Below are 23,341 nucleotides of genomic sequence, written 5' to 3' on the forward strand. Positions count from 1 at the left end.
CCCCTGATTTAGATTTGAGGGGGACGATCTTCTTGATGGTTGGCCCAAATGCTCTCTGAATGCCATCATACATTCCTCGGATGTTTCCGGTGTCGGAGACCAGCTGAATATGACTGCATAGGTGTTGCCAGTAGTCATTTGCGCAGTGCCTGGCTGTTCTTTGTGCAGCACTTCTGGCTGCTTTAAGTGCTACGGATGTTAACTCACTGGGAGCTTTCTTGTAGTTCAGCAGTGCAATGCGCTTAGCGGCTATGACAGGTTCCAATACCAGGTTTGGCAACACCACATATCAAATGCCACTCACCCTAACATGATGCTAACATGAAGCTATTTTCTGGTTGGGAGAGCATTACAGAGAGAGCTGGTAAAGGAATGAGATAGAAGTATTTACTCAAGCTGTCTTTGTACCACTGAAATTTGATCAGAGTGGTAATTCAACAAATGACGACAACTATGACATGCTTTTATATAGTGTCTTTAATGTAATAAAACGTGATACAGTAGATAATGAAGATGCACATTCTCTGCATTGGTGCTGTGTGTTGATCACTGTTGTTTGTGTTGAACGTGTTCTTGAACTTCAAATGACCATCGTTCCTTGTGAAGAGAAGAAAATTATATTCGTGAAATATTACATCACTGTCATAATCACAAAAGCAATTAAGCAAATTTATGTTTACTAACATGCAATTAATGCATCAAATAAATGAAAAAATCTTTTTTGTATGGCTTCACTTTTGTGTTCATAGAGTTCCAGTATAGCAATTTTGAAATATGTTCTGCAATGAGAAATGTTAAAGAAGCACATTGCTCATTCTTCAAAGTACTCAACACGGAGATTGCTTGTCTCCTCCATCTTTCCTTCTTCCTACAATATACAGGCTTTTCAAACCCAAGTTGGAATCACTTTTTAACTCAGTCTTCCTCTTAACTTAAATACATAAGAAATAGGAGCAGGAGTAGGCCATATGGCCCCTTGAGCCTGCTCCGCCATTCAATAAGATCATGGCTGATCTTTGACCTCAACCTCACATTCCCACTCAATCCCCATGTCCTTTGATATCCCTAGAGTCCAAAAATCTATCGATCTCAGACTTAAATATACTCAACAACTGAGCATCCACAGTCCCCTGGGGTAGAAAATTCCAAAGATACATAGCTCTCTGAGAGAAGAAACTCCTCCTCATCTCAGTCTTAAATGATTGAGCCGTTATCCTAAGACCATGATCACTAGTTCTAGACTCTCCAACCAGAAGAAACAACCTCTCAGTGTCTACTCTGTCAAGCCCCCTCAGAATTATAGAAGTTTTAATGAGATCACCTCTCATTCTTCCAAATTCCAGCAAGTATAGGCCCAATCTACTCAACCTCTCATCATAGGACAACACCTTCATCTCAGGAATAAATGTAGTGAACCTTTGTTGTACCGCCTCCAAGGCAAGTATCTCCTTCCTTAGATAAGGAGACCAAAACTGTGCACAATACTCCAGATGTGATCGCACTAAAATCCTGTACAATTGTTGCAAGACTTCCTTACTCTGGCATCCTTTCAACCTTGATGGTATCCTGCATTATGGTACTTGGTACTTCACCTGGATTCCTTGACTTAAAAAAAAAAATCCATTTGCAAATCTCTACCAGAATTAGTCATGGCAGCTTCCACATCATCTTCTGTAGCTCAAACTGAAGACAAATTCCAACTTCCTTTTGGATTCAGAGAGCTCCTGGAATGGTCCTCAGGTTATTCTGGCTAGCTGACCTCCAATTTTCCCACTGGAGGTTCTTTTCATTAAACCTTTTCCTGATCCTGTTGCAGGTTGTTCTATTCTTGGTAATTGCCTTCAGCCACCATAGAACCTCCTCCGAGGCCTTTCTCCTGGTGCATGGGTTAGAGGAGACTGATACCAAATCCGTCCCACCTACTATTTGGTTACTACGTGCCTACCTCTTTTGCACAGAATCAGGCTTAACCAAGCTGCCAACACTCATTCCAAACAATCAAACATGGTGAACAGCTCTTTGATTAAGGCAATGGAGAGTGGCAGCTGTTCTCCACCATAGTGTAGTGCCTTCAGGCAAAGAAGAAAGAAAACAAGAGGGTCAAACAAATCATTAGGATTCATACAAAAATGCAGATCATCAATAAGGCTTCATGACAAAGCAGGAGTTTTAATCAAGTTGTTGTGTTAATAAGTGAGTTATCAAATATTGATTGTACATCAGAAAGATGGGGACAATCTACTATAGTAATCCTGGCTGTTAAAGGCTGCACTGACAGATCCAGTCTTCATTTTCTTTAAAGATACTGGAAAGCAAGAACTAATCCACCAATGGTTAATAGCTAAAATAGCAGACTTTGCACTCCACAGTTCCCACTCCGCCCACGCAGTGTGTTGTATATTAACAGTCGTAGACACCTACTGTGTGCTCTCACTGGCAGATAGGATCAGTCCATAATTATGTGCCTATCATCATACAAATTAAAATTGCATTACAGAAGGAAAACAAGAGACCATGTGATTTTTGCATGCATCACATGAAAGGGTTGGAGAATCCAACAAATGTTGTGAAAGATTTTAAAAGGAATCACGGCGACACTACATTTGATAAAATGCAAATGCTAATTGCAATAAAAGCTAGAATAAGCAGCTGAGTAAAATAGACTGGATGCTTAAAGAGAAATTAAAGCCAAGATGTGAGGTTAGTCTTTTGGTTACATTTCTTTTCCTTACTTACAACCTTAATGTCCATCAAAGTAGGGAAAGTTAACACTGGGAATTGTAGGCACACATAAGGAGTCATTTTGAAACTTTGTGTTCACACCAGAGGTCTCACTCATCAGGAGCGCATGGCCTAAGGTGCAGTCAGGAAATGGTGCACACCACATACCCTGATTTTTGATAGTCATTCCAGATGGATGAGATGCCCTGTTGGAATGTAGGTTCAGAAAATGATTCCTGTTGTGACAGTATTAAATACTCTCAAGTCACTTATAGACAGATAAATATTTTCTCCACTTTGATCATCAGTGCATCTCATCCGCAGCCTCAAAAGAAGCGTCCTCAGTGCACGTCTGACCTTTGATGGTGGCAGCCAGTCTGTACCTTCCATGAATAGGATTATCCATTTGGTGCGGCATAGTTGGTAGCACAGGTAGATAATTTAGTTTAGAGATACAGCACTGAAACAGGCCCTTCAGCCCACCGAGTCTGTGCCGACCACCAACCACCCATTTATACTAATCCTACACTAATCCCATATTCCACATCCTCACCTGTCCCTATATTCCCCTACCACCTACCTATACTAGGGGCAATTTATAATGGCCAATTTACCTATCAACCTGCAAGTCTTTGGCATGTGGGAGGAAACCGGAGCACCCGGAGGAAACCCACGCAGACACAGGGAGAACTTGCAAACTCCACACAGGCAGTACCCAGAATTGAACCCGGGTCGCTCGAGCTGTGGGGCTGCGGTGCTAACCACTGTGCCACTGTGCCGCCCTAACTTACCTTCCGGCAGCAGAGCAGAAAGGAGTTCTTCCAGCGCACCAGAGTTTTGAAAAAAATAGAAAAAAAAGCTAACAGTGACGTCACAGGAGAGCTGCAAGGTGATTGGTTGGTGAGTCACTGCTGTTAGGGAATAGCTCTAAATAGCTGGGTAAGTATCTCAGGTAAGAAAAGTTTAAAAGTTTAAAGTTTCTTTCAAATATAGCAAGTGGTGTTTTTTTTAGGGAGTTCTGTCGTAACGAGGACCAGGGAAGAAGGGCCCTAGAGTAACTGATATTATTGGACATTAAGATCTTCCAGAAGGTTTAATTTAATTTAAAGGGTTAAGTCATGGCAGGAGAGCTCAAAGCCATGGTGTGCTCCTCGTGCTCCATGTCGGAAGCCGGGAACATTTCCAGTGCCCGGGGCCAGCAGTTGTGCAGGAAGTGTGTCCAGCTGCAGCTCCTGGAAGCCCAGGTTTCAGAGCTGGAGCGGCAGCTGGGGACACTGTGGAGCATCCACGAGGCGGAGAGTATCGTGGATAGCACATATAGAGAGGTGGTCACACCGCAGGCTCAGACCCCACAGGCAGGAGGGGAATGGGTGACCATCAGGCAGAACAAGAGGTCCAGGCAGGCAGTGCAGAAATCTCCTGTGGCTATTCCCCTGCAAAACAGGTATACTGCTTTGGATACTGTTGGGGGGAATGGCCTCTCAGGGGAAAGCAGCAACAGCCCAATTCGTTGCACCACAGTTGGCTCTGCTGCACAGGGGAGGGGTAAAAAATGTGGGAAGGAAATAATTATAGGGGATTCAATTGTAAGGGGAACAGATAGGCATTTCTGTGGCCGCAAGAGAGACTCCAGGATGGTATGTTGCCTCCCTGGTGCTAGGATCAAGGATGTCTCAGAGCAGTTACAAGACATTCTGGAGGGGGAGGGTGAACAATCAGTGGTCGTGGTACACATTGGTACAAACGACATAGGTGAAAAAAGGATGAGATCCTAAAAGCAAAATATAGGGAGCTAGGAAGTAAGTTGAAAAGTGGGACCTCAAAGGTAGTGATCTCAGGATTACTACCAGTGCCACGTGCTAGTCAGAGTAGAAATAGCAGGATATATTAGATGAATACGTGGCTGACGAGATGGTGTGAGGGGGAGGGTTTTAGATTCCTGGGGCATTGGGACCGGTTCTGGGGGAGGTGGGACCAGTACAAACTGGACGGGTTACACCTGGGCTGGACCAGGACGGATGTCCTAGGGGGAGTATTTGCTAGAGTGGTTGGGGAGGGTTTAAACTAAAATGGCAGGGGGATGGAAACCTTTGGAAGGAGTCAGAGGAGGGGGGATCAAAGACAAGAACAAAAGACAGTAAGGGGAATAAGAAAAGTGATCGGCAGAGAAATCAAGGGCCAGAATCAAACAGGGACACAGTGAAAAATAGTGGGAAGAGGACAAGTAATGTTAAAAGGACAAGCCTTAAGGCTTTGTGCCTTAATGCGCGGAGCATTTGCAATAAAGTGGATGAATTAATCACGCAAATAGATGTAAACGGGTATGATATAGTCAGGATTACGGAGACATGGCTGCAAGGTGACCAGGGATGGGAAATGAACATCCAGGGATATTCAGTATTTAGGAAGGACAGACAAAAAGCAAAAGGCGGTGAAGTTCCATTGCTGGTTAAAGAGGAAATTAACGCAATAGTGAGGAAAGATATTAGCTCTGACGATGTGCAATCTATATGGGTAGAGCTGAGAAACACTAAGGGGCAAAAAACGGTAGTGGGGGGTTGTATACAGACCCCCAATCTGTAGTGGTGATGTTGGGAATGGCATTAAACAGGAAATTAGAGATGCATGCAATAAAGAAACATCTGTAATTATGGGTGACTTTGATCTGCATATAGATTGGGCAAATCAAATTTGTCACAATACCGTAGAGGAGGAATTCTTGGAGTGTATACGGGATGGTTTTCTGGACCAATACGTTGAGGCACCAACTAGAGAACAGGCCATCCTAGCCTGGGTATTGTGTAATGAGATGGAATAATTGACAATCTAGTGGTGTGAGACCCCTTGGGGATGAGCGACCATAATATGATAGAAATCTTCATCAAAATGGAGAGTGACGCAGTTGATTCTGACACTATGGTCCTGAATCTTAGTAAAGGAAGCTACAAAGGTATGAGGCGCGAGTTGGCCATGACGGATTGGGAAACGTTACTTAAAGGGATGATAGTGAATTGGCAATGGCAAACATTTAAAGAGCGCATGGATGAACTGCAACAATAGTTTATCCCTGTCTGACGCAAAAGTAAAACGGGAAAGGTAGCCAAACCATGGCTTACAAGGGAAATTAGAGATAGCATTAGATCCAAGGAAGAGGCATATAAATTTGCCAGGAAAAACAACAGACCTGAGGATTGGGAGCAGTTTAGAATTCAGCAAAGGAGGACCAAGGGATTGGTTAAGAAGGGGAAAATAGTGTACGAGAGCAAGCTTGCGGGGAACATAAAAACTGACTGTAAAAGTTTCTATCAGTATGTGAAGAGAAAAAGATTAGTCAAGACAAATGTAGGTCCTTTACAGTCAGAAACAGGGGAATTTATTCTGGGGAATAAAGAAATGGCTGACCAACTAAATGCATACTTTGGTTCTGTTTTCGCAAAGGAGGACACAAATATCATACCAGAAATGTTGGGGAACACAGGGCTTAGTGAGAGAGAGGAACTGAAAGAAATCAGTATCAGTAGAGAAATGGTGTTGTGGAAATTGATGGGATTGAAGGCCGATAAATCCCCAGGGCCTGATGGTATGCATCCCAGAGTACTTAAGGAAGTGGCCCGAGAAATAGTGGATGCATTGGTGTCATCCCCCAAGATTCTATCGACTCTGGATCAGTTCCTACAGATTGGAGGGTAGCTAATGTAACCCCACTATTTAAAAAGGGAAGCGGAGAGAAAGCAGGGAATTATAGACCAGTCAGCCTGACGTCGATAGTGGGGAAAATTCTAGAGTCCATTATCAAAGATTTTATTTCAGAGCATTTGTAGAACAGTGGTAGAATCGGACAGAGTCAACATGGATTTGCGAAAGGGAAATCATGCTTGACAAATCTACTAGAATTCTTAGAGTATGTAACTGGTAGAGTTGATGAGGGGGAGCCAGTGGATGTGGTTTATTTGGACTTTCAGAAGACTTCCGACAAAGTCCCACATAAGAGATTAGCATGTAAAATTAAAGCGCATGGGATTGAGGGTAGTGTATTGCAATGGACTGAAAATTAGTTGGCGGACAGGAAACAAAGAGTAGGGATAAATGGGTCTTTTTCCGAATGGCAGGCAGTGACTAGTGGGGTAACGCAGGGATCGGTGCTAGGACCCCAGGTACTCACAATATACATTAATGATTTAGATGAGGGAACTAAATGTAATATCTCCAAATTTGCAGATGACACAAAACTGGGTGGGAGGGTGAGTTGTGAGGAGGATGCAGAGAGGCTTCAGAGTGATTTGGACAAGTTGAGTGATGGTGGGGGAGTCCAAAACCAGGGGTCATAGTCTAAGAATACGGGGTAAACCTTTCAGACTGAGATGAGGGGAAATTTCTTCACCCAGAGAGTGGTGAGCCTGTGCAATTCACTACCACAGAAAGCAGCTGAGCCCAAAACATTGAATGTTTTCAAAAAGGAGTTAGATATAGATCTTGGGTCTAAAGGAATCAAACGGTATGGGGCGAAATCCTGAACTGGCTACTGAATTGGATGATCAGCCATGATCATAATGAATGGCGGAGCAGGCTCAAAGGGCCAAATGGCCTACTCTTGCTCCTATTTTCTACGTTTCTATGTTTCTACACTCCACTGAGGGAGTGCTGCACTGTCAGAGGTGCCATTTTTTGGATGACACATTGAACTGAAGTCCCATCTGCCCTCTCAGCTGAATACAAAGGATTCCATGGCACTATCCTGAGGAAGAGCAGGGGAGTTCATCCCAGTTTCCTGGCTGATATTTATCCCTCAACCAACAGTACTAAAAACAGATTAGCTGGTCATTCATCATCTTACTGTGTGCAAATTTGCTTCCACGTTTTGCTACATTACAACAGTGACTACATCAACTCCTCGGGAACTCCATTATACACCTGCCTCCAGTCCAAATAAACAACCGTTCACAACTACTGTCTGTTTTCTGTCATGCAGCCAATTTTGTATCCATGCTGCTACTGTCTCGTTTATTCCATGTGCCGAACTTTGTTGACAAGCCTGTTTTGTGGCATTTTATCAAATGCCTTTTGGAAGTCCATGTACACCACATCAACTGCATTACCCTCATCAACCATCTCTGTCACCTCATCAAAAAACTCACGCAGGTTAGTTAAACACTGCGTAAAAGATGAGGTGCTGTCCCTTGAGCTTGTGTTTGAGCACCACATCCCAAGCTCATCTTTTGACTGGGCACTTTACAACCTTCTGGACATTACATTGAGTTCAATAATTTTAGATCATAAGCTCTACCCCCATTTTTTCTTTATCTAGTTCTTGCTGATTTGTTTCACCCCTCCCCCTCCCTTTCTTCGTAACCTCTTTACTTTGTGCTCAGATGGCTGCTATCCTGTCATTTATACCTCATCCAGATGCATCTTTTGTTTCTTTATTTGTCCCATCACCACTACCCTTGGCTTTAGTCATAGAGTGATACAGCATTGAAACAGGCCCTTTGGCCCACTGAGTCTGTGCTGACCATCAACCACCCATTTATACTAATCCTACATTAATCCCATATTCCCTACCATATCCCCACCTTCCCTTAATTCTCCTACCACCTACACTAGGGGCAATTGACAATGGCCAATTTACCTATCAACCTGCAAGTCTTTGGCTGTGGGAGGAAACCAGAGCACCCAGCAAAAACCCACACAGTCACAGGGAGAACTTGCAAACTCCACACTGGCAGTACCCAGAATTGAACCTGGGTTGCTAAAGCTGTGAGGCTGTGGTGCGAACCACTGCGCCACTGTACCACCAACCACTGTGCCACTGTGCCGCCCAGCTTTGTCCCATGAAAACTTTTGTCATTTAATCCCTCCTGCCCTCCACCCTATTTTAGTGGGATTCTTTGCCACATGGTTGTTATCCATCATTCCTTGCTTTTTCATATATTCGCACTTAATATTCACTCACTTTCCCAGAAAGACATTGTTCTGGGTTTGTTTAATTTGCATGTATATGTTACGGTAGTAATGAAAGCAAGTAAGAGTATGATATTTCAAATGGTGAACAGGTGTAATCTGGCTGAATCTTTCAGTTTGGCTTGTGTGCATAGATAATTTTTGTTGTTTATGTTACTCTTTGAATTACAGCTGCCAGGAAAACAAAAAAGGGAATGCTATCTGTTTAATATTTAATCACTTTATACTGAGACTTGCAACCCATGTCTGTGATGAATTATATATTCAAGACAGACTGCCTACAGAACTATTTGATTTCTCCATGACTTCTTCAAAATAAACAGCGATGCGAATCCCCAGCTGAGCAGGAGTTAGATACATATTCAGAAGTACTCTTGTCTAAAACAATTTATTCATCACTAATCCCATGTAAGGTAACACCCTGAGCAACTCTTGTGCAGAAGGAGGCAGCTTGTGCAAATGAATATGGATGTCAAAGGTCTGTTTAGAGCTAATTAAGGTTTTTTTTTCGAAGTGAGAAGTATTGCTTGGTTATTTATATGAAGGCACTGCAGGAGGTACAATGCAAAGTAGGCAATAGTGAATTGGCAGCCCATTTAGCTTCCTCATTGAGTAAATTTGGATTCAAACTTATAAATAGCCATTAGGGGATGTGAGCACACAGATTATTAATCCAACCTTCTGGTTACTAGACCAGTAACATAACCACTACACTATTATACCTCAGAGTACCCTATTCTTGCACTGATTGTTTAGAATTAGAATTAGAACATTACAGCCCAGTACAGGCCCTTCGGCCCTCGATGTTGCGCCGACCTGTGAAACCATCTGACCTACACTATTCCATTTTCATCCATATGTCTATCCAATGACCACTTAAATGCCCTTAAAGTTGGCGAGTCTACTACTGTTGCAGGCAGGGCGTTCCACGCCCCTACTACTCTCTGAGTAAAGAAACTACCTCTGACATCTGTCCTATATCTATCACCCCTCAACTTAAAGCTATGTCCCCTCATGTTTGCCATCACCATCCGAGGAAAAAGACTCTCACTATCCACCCTATCTAACCCTCTGATTATCTTATATGTCTCTATTAAGTCACCTCTCCTCCTCCTTCTCTCCAACGAAAACAACCTCAAGTCCCTCAGCCTTTCCTCGTAAGACCTTCCCTCCATACCAGGCAACATCCTAGTAAATCTACTCTGCACCCTTTCCATAGCTTCCACATCCTTCCTATAATGCGGTGACCAGAACTGCACGCAATACTCCAGGTGCGGTCTCACCAGAGTTTTGTACAGTTGCAGCATGACCTCGTGGCTCCGAAACTCGATCCCCCTACTAATAAAAGCTAACACACCATATGCCTTCTTAACAGCCCTATTAACCTGGGTAGCAACTTTCAGGGATTTATGTACCTGGACACCAAGATCTCTCTGTTCATCTACACTACCAAGAATCTTCCCATTAGCCCAGTACTCTGCATTCCTGTTACTCCTTCCAAAGTGAATCACCTCACACTTTTCCGCATTAAGCTCCATTTGCCATCTCTCAGCCCAGCTGTGCAGCCTATCTATGTCCCTCTGTACCCGACAACATCCTTCGGCACTATCCACAACTCCACCGACCTTCGTGTCATCCGCAAATTTATTAACCCACCCTTCTACACCCTCTTCCAGGTCATTTATAAAAATGACAAACAGCAGTGGCCCCAAAACAGATCCTTTGCGGTACACCACTAGTAACTAAACTCCAGGATGAACATTTGCCATCAACCACCACCTTCTTTCAGCTAGCCAATTTCTGATCCAAAGCTCTAAATCACCTTCAACCCCATACTTCCATATTTTCTGCAATAGCCTACCGTGGGGAACCTTATCAAACGCCTTACTGAAATCCATATACACCACATCCACTGCTTTACCCTCATCCACCTGTTTGGTCACCTTCTCAAAAAACTCAATAAGGTTTGTGAGGCACGACCTACCCTTCACAAAACCGTGCTGACTATCGCTAATGAACTTATTCTTTTCAAGATGATTATAAATCCTGTCTCTTATAACCTTTTCCAACATTTTACCCACAACCGAAGTAAGGCTCACAGGTCTATAATTACCAGGGCTGTCTCTACTCCCCTTCTTGAACAAGGGGACAACATTTGCTATCCTCCAGTCTTCCGGCACTATTCCTGTCAACAATGACGACATAAAGATCAAGGACAAAGGCTCTGCAATCTCCTCCCTGGCTTCCCAGAGAATCCTAGGATAAATCCCATCTGGCCCAGGGGACTTATCTATTTTCATACTTTCCAAAATTGCTAACACCTCCTCCTTGTGAACCTCAATCCCATCTAGCCTAGTAGTCTGAATCTCAGTATTCTCCTCGACAACATTTTCTTTCTCTACTGTAAATACTGACGAAAAATATTCATTTAACGCTTCCCCTATCTCCTCTGCTTCCACACACAACTTCCCACTACTATCCTTGATTGGCCCTAATCTAACTCTAGTCATTCTTTTATTCCTGATATACCTATAGAAAGCCTTAGGGTTTTCCTTGATCCTATCCGCCAATGACTTCACGTGTCCTCTCCTTGCTCGTCTTAGCTCTCCCTTTAGATCCTTCCTGGCTAGCTCGTAACTCTCAAGCGCCCTAACTGAGCCTTCACGTCTCATCCTAACATAAGCCTTCTTCTTCCTTTTGACAAGTGCTTCAACTTCTTTAGTAAACCACGGCTCCCTCGCTCGACAACTTCCTCCCTGCCTCACAGGTACATACTTATCAAGGACACGCAGTAGCTGCTCCTTGAATAAGCTCCACATTTCGATTGTGCCCATCCCCTGCAGTTTCCTTCCCCATCCTACGCATCCTAAATCTTGCCTAATCGCATCATAATTTCCTTTCCCCCAGCTATAATTCTTGCCCTGCGGTATCTACCTGTCCCTGCCCATCGCTAAGGTAAACCTAACCGAATTGTGATCACTATCACCAAAGTGCTCACCTACATCTAAATCTAGCACCTGGCCGGGTTCATTACCCAGTACCAAATCCAATGTGGCATCGCCCCTGGTTGGCCTGTCTACATACTGTGTCAGAAAACCCTCCTGCACACACTGGACAAAAACTGACCCATCTAAAATACTCGAACTATAGTATTTCCAGTCAATATTTGGAAAGTTAAAGTCCCCCATAACAACTACCCTGTTACTCTCGCCCCTGTCGAGAATCATCTTCGCTATCCTTTCCTCTACATCTCTGGAACTATTCGGAGGTCTATAGAAGACTCCCAACAGGGTGACCTCTCCTCTCCTGTTTCTAACCTCGGCCCATACTACCTCAGTAGACGAGTCCTCAAACGTCCTTTCTGCCGCTGTAATACTCTCCTTGATTAACAATGCCACACCCCCTCCTCTTTTACCATCTTCTCTGTTCTTACTGAAACATCTAAATCCCGGAACCTGCAACATCTATTCCTGTCCCTGCTCTACCCATGTCTCCGAAATGGCCACAACATCGAGATCCCAGATACCAACCCATGCTGCAAGCTCACCCACCTTATTCCGGATGCTCCTGGCGTTGAAGTAGACACACTTTAAACCAAGTTCTTGCTTGCCAGTGCCCTCTTGCATCCTTGTAACCTTATCCCTGACCTCACTACTCTCAACATCCCGTACACTAGCGTCTGGGACAGTAGGAGATCAAGGAAAATTGGCCTCAATCTCTTAAGCAGGGCAAGGGGGAAAGAAAGTAAATTCATCACTGTCTGAAAACATAAGTTAGAATAATCCACCTCATGTAGACAACAGAGGGTAGGAACAGAGCTCTGCTTTGTGTGGAGGTTAGATAGTTCACAGGGATGGCCAAATTATCATAGAATCATAGAATTGAGGTGGCCAACAGCCCCAGCTTATACACCCTACTGAGTCAGCAGCACTTGAGATGGCTTGGCCATGTGAGCCGCATGGAAGCTGGCAGGATCCCCAAGGACACATTGTACAGCGAGCTCGCCACTGGTATCAGACCCACTGGCCGTCCATGTCTCCGCTTTAAAGACGTCTGCAAACACGACATGAAGTCCTGTGACATTGATCACAAGTCGTGGGAGTCAGTTGCCAGCGATCGCCAGAGCTAGCGTGCAGCCATAAAGGCGGGGCTAAAGTGTGGCGAGTCGAAGAGAGTTGGCAGGAAAAAAGACAGAAGCGCAAGGGGAGAGCCAACTGTGTAACAGCCCCGACAACCAATTTTTCCTGCAGCTCCTGTGGAAGAGTCTGTCACTTTAGTATTGGCCTTTATAGCCACTCCAGGCGCTGCTCCACAAACCACTGACTACCTCCAGGCGCTTACCCATTGTCTCTCGAGACAAGGAGGCCAAAAAAGAAAAAAGAGAAGATAGAATGGTTACAGCACAGGAGGAGGCCATTCAGCCTATTGTGTCCATGCCAGCTCTCTTCAAGAGCAACTCACCTAGTCCCATTCCGCTGCCCTTTATTCGTAACCCTGAAGATGGACAAAAGAGCTGAACTCCAGAGGTGAGGTGAGAGTAACTGCCCTTAACCTCAAGGCAGCATTTGACTGAGTATGGCATCAAGGAGTCCTAGCAAAACTGGAGTCAATGGGAATCAGGGGGAAAACTCAAAGGAAAATGGATGTGGTTGCTGGAGGTCAATTATCTCAGTCCCAGGACATCACTACAGGCATTCCTCAGGGTAGTGTCCTAGGCCCAACCATCTTCAGCTGCTTCATCAATGACCCTCCCTCCATCATAAGATCAGAAGTGAGATGTTCTCTGATGATTGCACAATGTTCAGCACCATCTGCAACTCCTCAGGTACTGAAGCAACCCGTATCCAGATGCAGCAGGATCTGGACAACATCCAAGCTTGAGCTGATAAGTGATAAGTAACATTCACGCTACACAAGTGCCAGGCAATGATCATCTCAAACAAGAGAGAATCTAACCATCTCCCCTTTGACATTCAATAGCATTACCATTGCTGAATCTCCCACTATCAACATCCTGGGGGTTACCATTGACCAGAAACTGAACTGGACCAGCCACATAAATACTGTGGCTATTAGAGCAGGTCAGGGGCTGGGAATTCTGCGGCGAGTAACTCACCTCCCATCTCCCCAATGCTTTTCCATCATCTACAAGTCAGGAGTGTAATGGAATACTCTCCACTTGCCTGGATGGGTGCAGCTCCAGCAATACAAGAAACTCGACACCATCCAGAACAAAGCAGCCCGCTTGATTGGCACCCCATCCACAAACATTCACACCCTCCACCACCAACGCACAGGGGCAGCAGTGTGTACCATCTACAAGATGCACGGCAGCAACGCGCCAAGGCTCCTTCAACAGCACCTTCCAAACCTGTGGCCTCTACCACCAAGAAGGACAAGGGCAGCAGATGCATGGGAACACCACTGCAAGTTCCCCTCCAAGACACACACCATCCTGACTTGAAACTATGTCGCTGTTCATTCCGTCACTGGGCCAAAATCCTGGAACTTTTTCCTAGCAGAACTGTTGGAGAACTTACACCCCAAGGACTGCAGCATTTCAAGAAGGCAGCTCACCATCATCTTCTCAAGGGTAATTAAGGATGGGCACTAAATGCTGACTTAGCCAGCGATGGCTACGTCCCATGAACAAACAAAAAAAGATGCTTATCCAATTCCATTTTAAAAAGCACAATTGAATCTCCCACCACCACCCTCTCAGGCTGTGCATTCCAGAACCTAACCACTCGCTGTATAAAAACAATTTCCTCATGTAACCGTTGGTTCTTTTGCTATTCACCTTAAATCAGTGTCTTCTGGTTCTTGGCCCTTCCACCAATGGAAACATTTTCTCCCTATCTACTCTATCTAGCCCCCTCATGATTTTGAACACCTCTACCAAATCTCCTCTCAACCTTCTCTTCTCTAAGGAGAACAACCTCAGCTTCTCCAATCAATCCACATAACTGAAGTCCCTCATCCCTGGCACCGTTCTCGTAAATCTTTTCTGCACTCTCTCCAATAACCTTCATGCCCAGAATTGGGCACAATACTCCAGTTGAGGCCAAACCAGTATTTTATAAAGATGCAACGTAACTTAAATAAAAACAAAATACTGCTGATTCTGGAAATCTGAAATAAAAACAGAAAGTGTTGGAAATACTTAGCAGGTCAGGCAGCTTCTGTCGAGAGAGAAACTGTTGAAGGTTTCTGATGAAAGGTCACAGATCTGAAAAGTTAACTCTGCTTCTCTCTTCACAGCTGCTGCCTGACCCGCTGAGTATTTCCAGCACTTTCTATTTTTATTTTATATAAGTGTAACATAACATCCTTGGGACTTTGGTACTCCATGCCTCTATTTTGTAAAGCCCAGGATCTCATATGCCTTTTTAACCACTTTCTCAATCTGCCCTGACACCTTCAACGATTTGTGCACTTATATCCCAGGTCTCTCGGTTCCTGCACCTCCTTTAGAATTGCACCCTTTATTTTATATTGCCTCTCCTTGCTCTTCCTACCAAAATGCAACACTTCACACCTCTCTACATTAAATTTCATCTGCCACATGTCTGGTCATTCCACCAGCCTGTCGCCGTCCTCTTGAAGTGCATCATTATCCTCACAGTTCACAGTACTTGCAAGTTTTGTGTCATCTACAAATTTTGAAATTGTGCGCTGCACACCCAAGTCTAGCTTATTAATACTGATCAAGAAAATCAGTAGCCCTAGGACCACCTCCTCAGGAATCCCACTGTATACATTCCTCTCGTCCAAAAAACCGGCCACCACAACTCTCTGTTTCCTGTCATTCAGCCAATTTTGTATCCATGCTGCCACTGTCTCTTTTATTCCTTAGGCTTTATCTTTGATGGCAAGCCTATTATGTGGCACATTATCAAGTGCCTTTTGGAATCCCATATATGCCACATCAAACGCATTACCCTCATCAACCCTCTCTCTTACCTAATCAAAAAACACAATCAAGTTATTTAAATGCAATTTGCCTTTAAAAAAAATCCCTGCTGGCTTTCCTTAATTAATTAATTAACACTGGAGGCATTAGGAATCCAATCAAAAAAGTGGACAATACCCTGTGTTTATAGCCTCTTGCATCTCCACAAGTATCATCAGCAATCAAGGAGATGGGAGTCAGTGCCAATATTTTTAAGTGCGATGAGAGTGTTGACTTTTCAATAATATCATAATGATTTAATATAAATTGTCAGTGTGCATCCGATAGGGAATGAAATTCCTCCAATTAAAAATGCAACAATAGAACGACATTCTCAGAAATAATACATTTAACAATGCAATTTTATTCAGAATTCATTCGTTGATAAGAAAAACAGGGTTGGATTTTGTTCTCCCCCAGGCGTTGGGTTCCGTGGCGGGAGGGGCCTGAAGATGACTCAGGGAGAGGGCCGCCACGCACCCCGATGCCGGGACGACCTGGCCCGATATTACTGGCAATGGCGAGGCCTCGTGGCGGCCCCCCTGCCGTTCGGCAACAGGACCCCAATTTGAATATTAAAATAAATTAAACTGAATGAATTAATGAAGCTCACGTCGCCGCCTGATGTCCCACTGCGATCTTCGGCCTAGCGGCCAGCACTCCCACGCCTTGGGATCCCCGTCCAGGGAAACAAGGCACCACACTGGTGGGGACGGGGTAGGAGGTAAGTATATCAGTGCGGGAATGGAGGAACGGGGTCAAATTAACGTCATGGGTGTGGGGCATGGTGAGAAGGGCTGTGGGTGAAAATTTGTGCAGTTTTGGGGGTGAAGGTCAGATGGTAAAGGTAAGTGTTTTGGGGGGAAAGAGCAAATAATTAATTCGGTATTGGGGGTGGGAGAAGGGCAAAAGAAATGTATTTTTTTTAAATTCACTAATGTTTAAATTAGCCAGTAGGGCTAGCAGTCCTTTAAAAATGATGTCAGCACCTGCACACAGGCATCTGACGCCATTGCTGGGATGGACAGCCTGACCCATCCAGGTGATCTGGGGGAGGGGGGGGGAGCGGGGCAGTCCGCCCCCGCTATTTAAATGAGCCGCTGCACTTAAGATTGCCGTGGCTGCGTGACGTATTTTTCGCCCGCTGTCGAAATTGGTGGCGGGCACATGAATATCTTGGTTTCTGATTTAAACAGAAAGGAATTTCACCCCCATATCACTGCAAATTACACTGCAAAATGTGCTAAGTAGTAGTTATTAGTGAATGTATAATTTAAACAAAAAAACTCCTGTGAATAAAATGCTAATCACGTGACAGATTCTAAAAATTCTATAGAGTGAGCTTGATAGTGCAATGGTTACAATACAAGAAAAGTAATCCAGAAATTGTGAGTTCAGATTCCACCATGACAGATTGGGGAGTGGAATTCAATAAAACTGGGCTGGTACTATGAACTCTGGAAAAACCTAACTGATTCATTAATTTCTGCGCCACCTCTACTCAGTCTACAAGAGAATCCAGTCCCACGTTACATGGTTAACACTGAGCAGGTAATTTTAACCTGACCAATCCAGCAGAAAATTGTTGGATCATTGGGCAGGGTGCAAAAAGGGGCACTTGATCAATGTCCCACCAGCTCAGCCAGCTTAAAATTGCCCCCTAAATGCTTTTCTCTGGGCAATTAAGGATAAATGTGACCTTTGCATTATTGACTGTGTCCTGGAAACAAATGGAAAAAAAAAGACATTAGCTTTAGCTTATTAAATTCTTTCAGATGCTGAAAAGCAAAGGCTTTGGAGGCGGATTTTCTAAATGGTGGTGTGTGAATGTGTTCCACAAACAGACCCTGCGCAGCAGGACAGTTTGTTTTTTGTTATACAATTTGTAGAGCTCCTGTACTGCCTTCTCATAGAAAGAGGGATCAGAAAATTCATATTTGAATCCTTAGAATGTTTTTACCGAGTACGAATTTAGATTTAGCCTTCCCATTCAATCTCAATTGCATTTTAACCTGAAGTGACTTTAATGAGGCTTTTCTCTAACATATCTGTGAACACAGTAATTTAGTCCCGAATTACTTTGGACCCATGTTGTGCCTAGGGTGCTTTAAGCACAAAATATATGTAGATGTGTCACATTGGTTTGGTCTTTACTGGCTCTCCCACACCTAATAAGATGAAGGAAGAATTAACATGAGTCCATACTTCCAACCTTCTCTCTTCCCACCAGTAATCAAGGCATTGATTTTAAATAAAGTTCGTTTGCAATTTGATTTAAATATTTCCTACATAAGGCATCACCATATCATATATTTTGTTTTTAATTACTTTATTTTTTCCCAAATATTTTCACTTTTTCCAAAAGACAGTACAATCAGAAAGACTGATAATAACTATACGTTTTAATTCAGTCACAAGCACTGAGGACCGTCATTTCAATCACTGTTACATCCAGAACGAACAATCAGTTCTGTTTACATCCTTCTTGCTGAGCTATGTGGGTGTCTCTTTGGAACGGATCAATTCTGTATGGCTGTGATTCTCTGTTTGGGTTTCAGTATGCAAGAGTTTCAGGCAGTCGTGCAACCAGGATTCTTATCTTCGAGATTCTGGATGAGGGAAAAACAGTATTAGAGCCAGTAGTCAGTAAAATGCCACACTCTAACAATAAGACCATTATTTTAGTGCCCAAGTCTCATCCACAATAGCCTTCAGATATTAAAAGATCCCTTTGGTGCCTATCTGCTCATGTCAAGGGACACTGCAGAGACAAGACTTATATAAAAACAGAAAATGCTGGCATACACTCAGCAGGTCAGGCAGCATCTGTGGAGATGGAAAGAGAGTTCACATTCCAGCTCAAGGGCCTTTCATCAGAATTGGAGCAAGTTAAGATTTAACAGCTGAAAAGGAAGGACAGAACCAAGGAAAAGCTGGGTGGGAAGAAAGAACAAAAGGGAAGATCTGTGATCGGGTGGAGGGCATGAGTGAATAAATGACAAAAGGGACCAGCGTGCAAGGCAAAATGGGGATGGTAATGGGACAATAAAAACACAAAAGATAGGCCTTGAGAAGGTCTAAATGGCAACAGCTGAACCATCGCCAGCACCTGCAGTTCAAGAAAATGGGAGCAGTGATTATGATGTGAAGTTGTTCAATTCAATGTTGAGGGTGGAAGGTTGTAAACTGCCTCATGAAAAGATGTAGTCCCGTTCCTCGAGCTTGCATTGAGCTTCACTGGAGCAGTGTAGGAGACAGAGAACAGAGTGGTCAGAGTGGGAGTTGCATCTACCACTTTCTCATCGGACATGGACATGGAACAGGTCACACGTAATTCAAAGCTTCACGTACATGACATATCAACCCATTCTCCAGAATAGCCCATGCTACTTCAATACTACAGACATTCTCTATAATTTACTAACCTCTCTTGAGAATTAGGCTAGGGTGACCTAAACTGCATACCGTGCTCCAGAAATGGCCTCACCACTGGTCTGCATAATGTCAGATTAACTTGTTTGAATTTATACACCAATGCCTCTCAGCCCCTGATTTGCCTTATTGATAAACATCTCCATAGTGACTAAACCATACTGACTGCTTCCTACAAAACCTGCACTCCTCAGATTTTCATTTATTATATCCGTAGTATGTCCTCAAGCATTTTTCTTACCATGAAGGTTCATCTGCCAGGCTTGTAATTACCAGTATGTGGTTCCTGGTTTTGAGTATTGCAAGTACTTTTATAATCCATCAGGCTTTTAGTTCCACTTGTCTGAGTTAGTTTTAAACCACATGTCTCTGAACTGAATGGTCAAGCAGTCAGAAGCTCACTGCTCCAGGGTCAACAGAAGTACGTAAAAATTACAACACAGAAATAGGCCATTCAGCCCAACTAGCCTTTGCCATCCATTTGAACAAATAGTTATAAACACATTAGCCATCCTGTTCTCATACTGCTTCAAGTCCTTTACTTTCACCTACGTACCCAATTTAATCTTGAGTGTTTTTTTTATTCATTCACAGGATGTGGGCACCACTGGCTAGGCCAGCATTTATTGCCATCACTAATTGCCCTGGAGAAGGTGGTGGTGAGCCGCCTTCTTGAACCGCTGCAGTCCGTGCGAGGGAAGGGCACCAGCAGTGCTGTGAGGAAGAGTTTCAAGATTTTGACCCAGCGACGGTGAAGGAACGGTGATATAGTTCCAAGTCAGGATGTTGTGTGACTTGGAGGGGAACTTGCAGGTAGTGGTGTTCCCATGTATCTGCTGTCCTTGTCCTTCTAGGTGGTAGAGGTCACAGGTTTGGAACTTGCTGTCTAAGGAGCCTTGGTGCATTGCTGCAGTACATCTTGTAGATGGCGCACACTGCTGCCACTGTGCGTCGGTGGTGAAGGGAGTGAATGTTTGTGGATGCAGTGCCAATAAAGCGGGCTGCTTTGTCCTGGATGGTGTTGAGCTTCTTGAGTGTTATTGGAGCTGCACCCATCCAGGCAAGTGGAGAGTATTCCATCACACCCCTGACTTGAGCCTTGTAGATGGTGGACAGGCTTTGGGGAGACAGGAGGTGAGGTACTCGCCACAGGAGTCCTAGCGTCTGACCTGCTCTTGTAGCCACAGTATTTATATGGCTACTCCAGTTCAGTTTCTGGTCAATGGTAGCCCCCAGGATGTTGGTAGTGGGGGATTCAACGATCATAATGCCATTGAGTGCCAAGGGGAGATGGTTAGTTTCTCTCTTATTTGAAATAGTCATTGTCTGGCACTTGTGTTGACATACTTTCTACCTTAAGCACTAACCCTGGAAGTGTAAAGACATTTCTTCTGTTCAGTGTTCTACATTTCTTACAATTAATCATGTGTCTATGGTCCTTGTCCTTGACCCTCAGCTACTGCAAACTGTCCTAACCTTTCATTTTTGTTCATATTTGGCCACATCCTCGTGAATATGCATTGTGCCCTCACTATAACCTATACCAATACTGCACAGAATACTCTAATTGAGGTCTTATTAAGGTTTCATAGCTCATCATTACCTCTTGACTTTTATATTCTTTTCCTCATGAGATAAAACCTATAATCCTATTACCATTTTTCCCAACAATCTGATCAACCTAAGATGCTGCCTTGAATGTATTGTAAACATCCCTCCGCACTTCCACAGTATCTAACTCAGTCTCCACAGATGCTGCCTGACCTGCTGCGTATTTCCAGCACCTTCTGTTTATTTCAGATTTCCAGCATCTGCAGTATTTTGGTTTTATCTAACCCAGTTCCCTGTCATTAAGACTTCATTCAATAAAACTGTTCTAGTTGCATAAATGTGCATGGTGCATTGGTTTTTGTAGGAATTGGGATGTAAATTGTATAATCTAAATTTATTTATGCATTCAGACAGAAGAAACCATCCTATTGGCCTCAATTGCATTGAAATCAAGTCTGAGGTCAACAGCAATTATGCCATCTTTTAAAATCTCTGTGTTTTAAAGAAAAAGCCAACTGCTTACCTTATTCTTTGTCTGGCTTTGCCAAGTATTTCATCATAACACTATTAATGTCACCAGCCACTGACTCCTCTTCAGTCCCTTTCTCCATCTGTGTTTTCAAGTCTTCATTTTTCGTTACTGTAGCAGATGATCTTTCATCTCTTGACCTGCGAAGTCCAGGACGGTTCTTGATGCTATCTGCACTTTTGTAAGAAATAGTCGAACCAGAGGATGACGAGGAGTCAGACATGTTAGCAAGGAACTCCCTGTCTCCTTTAGAAATAGATGGCCTGACCGCCATAATCTTTCTTAATGGGGCCAAACCGGAAGTATCTTTGGAAGGCACGTTGTCAAAGTCAACATTGAGAGATTGAGAGACTCGCTGGCTATCCTGTGTGGATCTGTTTGTGGACTGAGACCTTCGAATTGCAGGAAGAATATCACTGTCGTTATCAGCATCCTTTTTCCGCTCATAGCTAAGGCTTGGAAGCTTCCACTTGGACTTCTCTCCTTCTATATCTTCATTCGGAAGGCTACTGAATCGTTTGCTTTTGAACACTATTGGCTGACTGCCAAGAACCTCATCAATGTCTTCTTCTATTGATAGCTCAAGCCACTTGCGTTGAGGCTTTAGCCGAGGAGGAATTGCTTCATCTGTTTCTCTCATGGAGATATTTGGCTTTTGACTGGCAGCACCAGAACCATTACGAGGTTCAACTAATGCCTCAAATGAACCATATCTGTTTCTTTTAGTTGTGGCACTAAGTTCAGGTACTTCACTGCTAACTGGCAAAGACCTGAGACTGGCTGAGCGGACTAACCTAGCCCCTCCTCGGTGGCTGGCAGAGAAGCCTTGAGTCTCTGAAAGACTCAGAGTCTCGAATCTCAGCAATGAATTATCATCATCATCATCACCATGTCTAATGGTTGGGCGCTTTCTAAGTGATGAGATACCTGCAGTCTGGTAAATAGGAAGAGGGGAACTGTCCTCCATCTGGAGGCCAATTTGCTCTCTTTCTCCAGCACGTTTTCTCCTTAGTTCCTCAACAAATTCAGACAAAGCCACTGAAGAACTTGGGGATTTTTCCTCTTCTGGAGGACGTCTTCTTCTGGATAGAGTTGTTGGTCGGTCAACTGCCATCTGGTCGGGGCTCTTCCCAAATTCTTGACTTCTAACGCTATGCATGCTTACTGAAGAACCTGGCCTGCTGGTATCTTGATCTGTACCATCTCTGCCAGACCTGTGGAAAGCAAAATTTGGCAGATAATTTCAATGGACAGATGTTCAAACAATTCAAGGTTTATTCATACAAGCCACCTGTTCTTTAAAGGGGAAAGAAAAGTGTAGAAAAAATGTTCCTTTATTATTAGTGATGTATCTATAACAAAAACCAATATACTTACTTTGTAAAAGTTAATACTTTATACTTGGAGTGGGGTCCCTAATGCCACTGATTATTTGGTGAAACCTCAGTGATGACATCCTCAGCTTCAACCTTCAATTGCATTCAAGCCCCAACCAGGTCAACCTTTGTTGCAATTCTATTGCTAAACCTAACATTTCTACTACTGAGATGACTGGTCTTGTCTGCAGCACTGGCAACCCATGCCACAAGTAAGGGTTAAAGAACAGGTCCACAGTGTAATATTACTTGTTCCTTTTGGCGTGTGATCTCTTGTAAGATTCACAGCACTACAAGTAATAGCCAAAGAAAATGTGGGTTTTATTATAACTTAACTGGAACATATATCTATATACAAACAGTCACTGCAATGGCCACATCTAAACACATCTTGCTCTGTTCAGGATCCACCCACAACTGACTGGTCATTTGTGACACGACATCACTTCCTCCAGTGATCTTCACTTACAGCTCCTTAAGGTGGACCACTCTTAAGGCCGACCATTCTTAAGGCCGTCCCACAACACACACTTCCTACTCTAGTTGAACTGAAGAATTTGTTTCTACATCTACTCACTTGTGTCCAACATCCCTACTAGTCAAGGCCTTTGTCAAGTATTTGTACCCCCCTCAGTGACATATTATAAAATGCAGTTACCTCATCCTCACCAAAAAAATGGTAAAATTGAAAAATCTGGCACATAACTAGTCACACCATTATCAATTGTCTGTCGACTTCCATGTGAGACTCAAACATTGGCCGGAATTTTATGTCAGGGCAGAGGCCTCACCCGCCAGCCAAAAGGTCAGTGGTCAGCCCAC

At 43.7% G+C, this 23,341-nt stretch overlaps 1 protein-coding gene across 1 annotated transcript in view; it reads right to left on the reverse strand.

Annotated features, from left to right (window-relative positions):
• Positions 1-18,172: 18,172 nt before the first annotated feature.
• LOC137382964 (unconventional myosin-XVIIIb-like) overlaps positions 18,173-23,341 on the reverse strand; it is a 265,768-nt gene continuing 260,599 nt past the window's right edge. The window contains exons 40-41 of the mRNA XM_068055546.1: positions 21,138-22,357; positions 18,173-18,240 (exon numbers count right to left, since the gene is read on the reverse strand). Coding sequence (XP_067911647.1) covers positions 21,139-22,357 — 1,219 coding nt within the window. The 3' untranslated portion in view covers positions 18,173-18,240; position 21,138. The remainder of the gene's footprint in view (positions 18,241-21,137; positions 22,358-23,341) is intronic.

The sequence above is a fragment of the Heterodontus francisci genome, chromosome 23 (genome assembly GCF_036365525.1).
Source record: "Heterodontus francisci isolate sHetFra1 chromosome 23, sHetFra1.hap1, whole genome shotgun sequence".
Lineage (NCBI taxonomy): Eukaryota > Metazoa > Chordata > Chondrichthyes > Heterodontiformes > Heterodontidae > Heterodontus > Heterodontus francisci.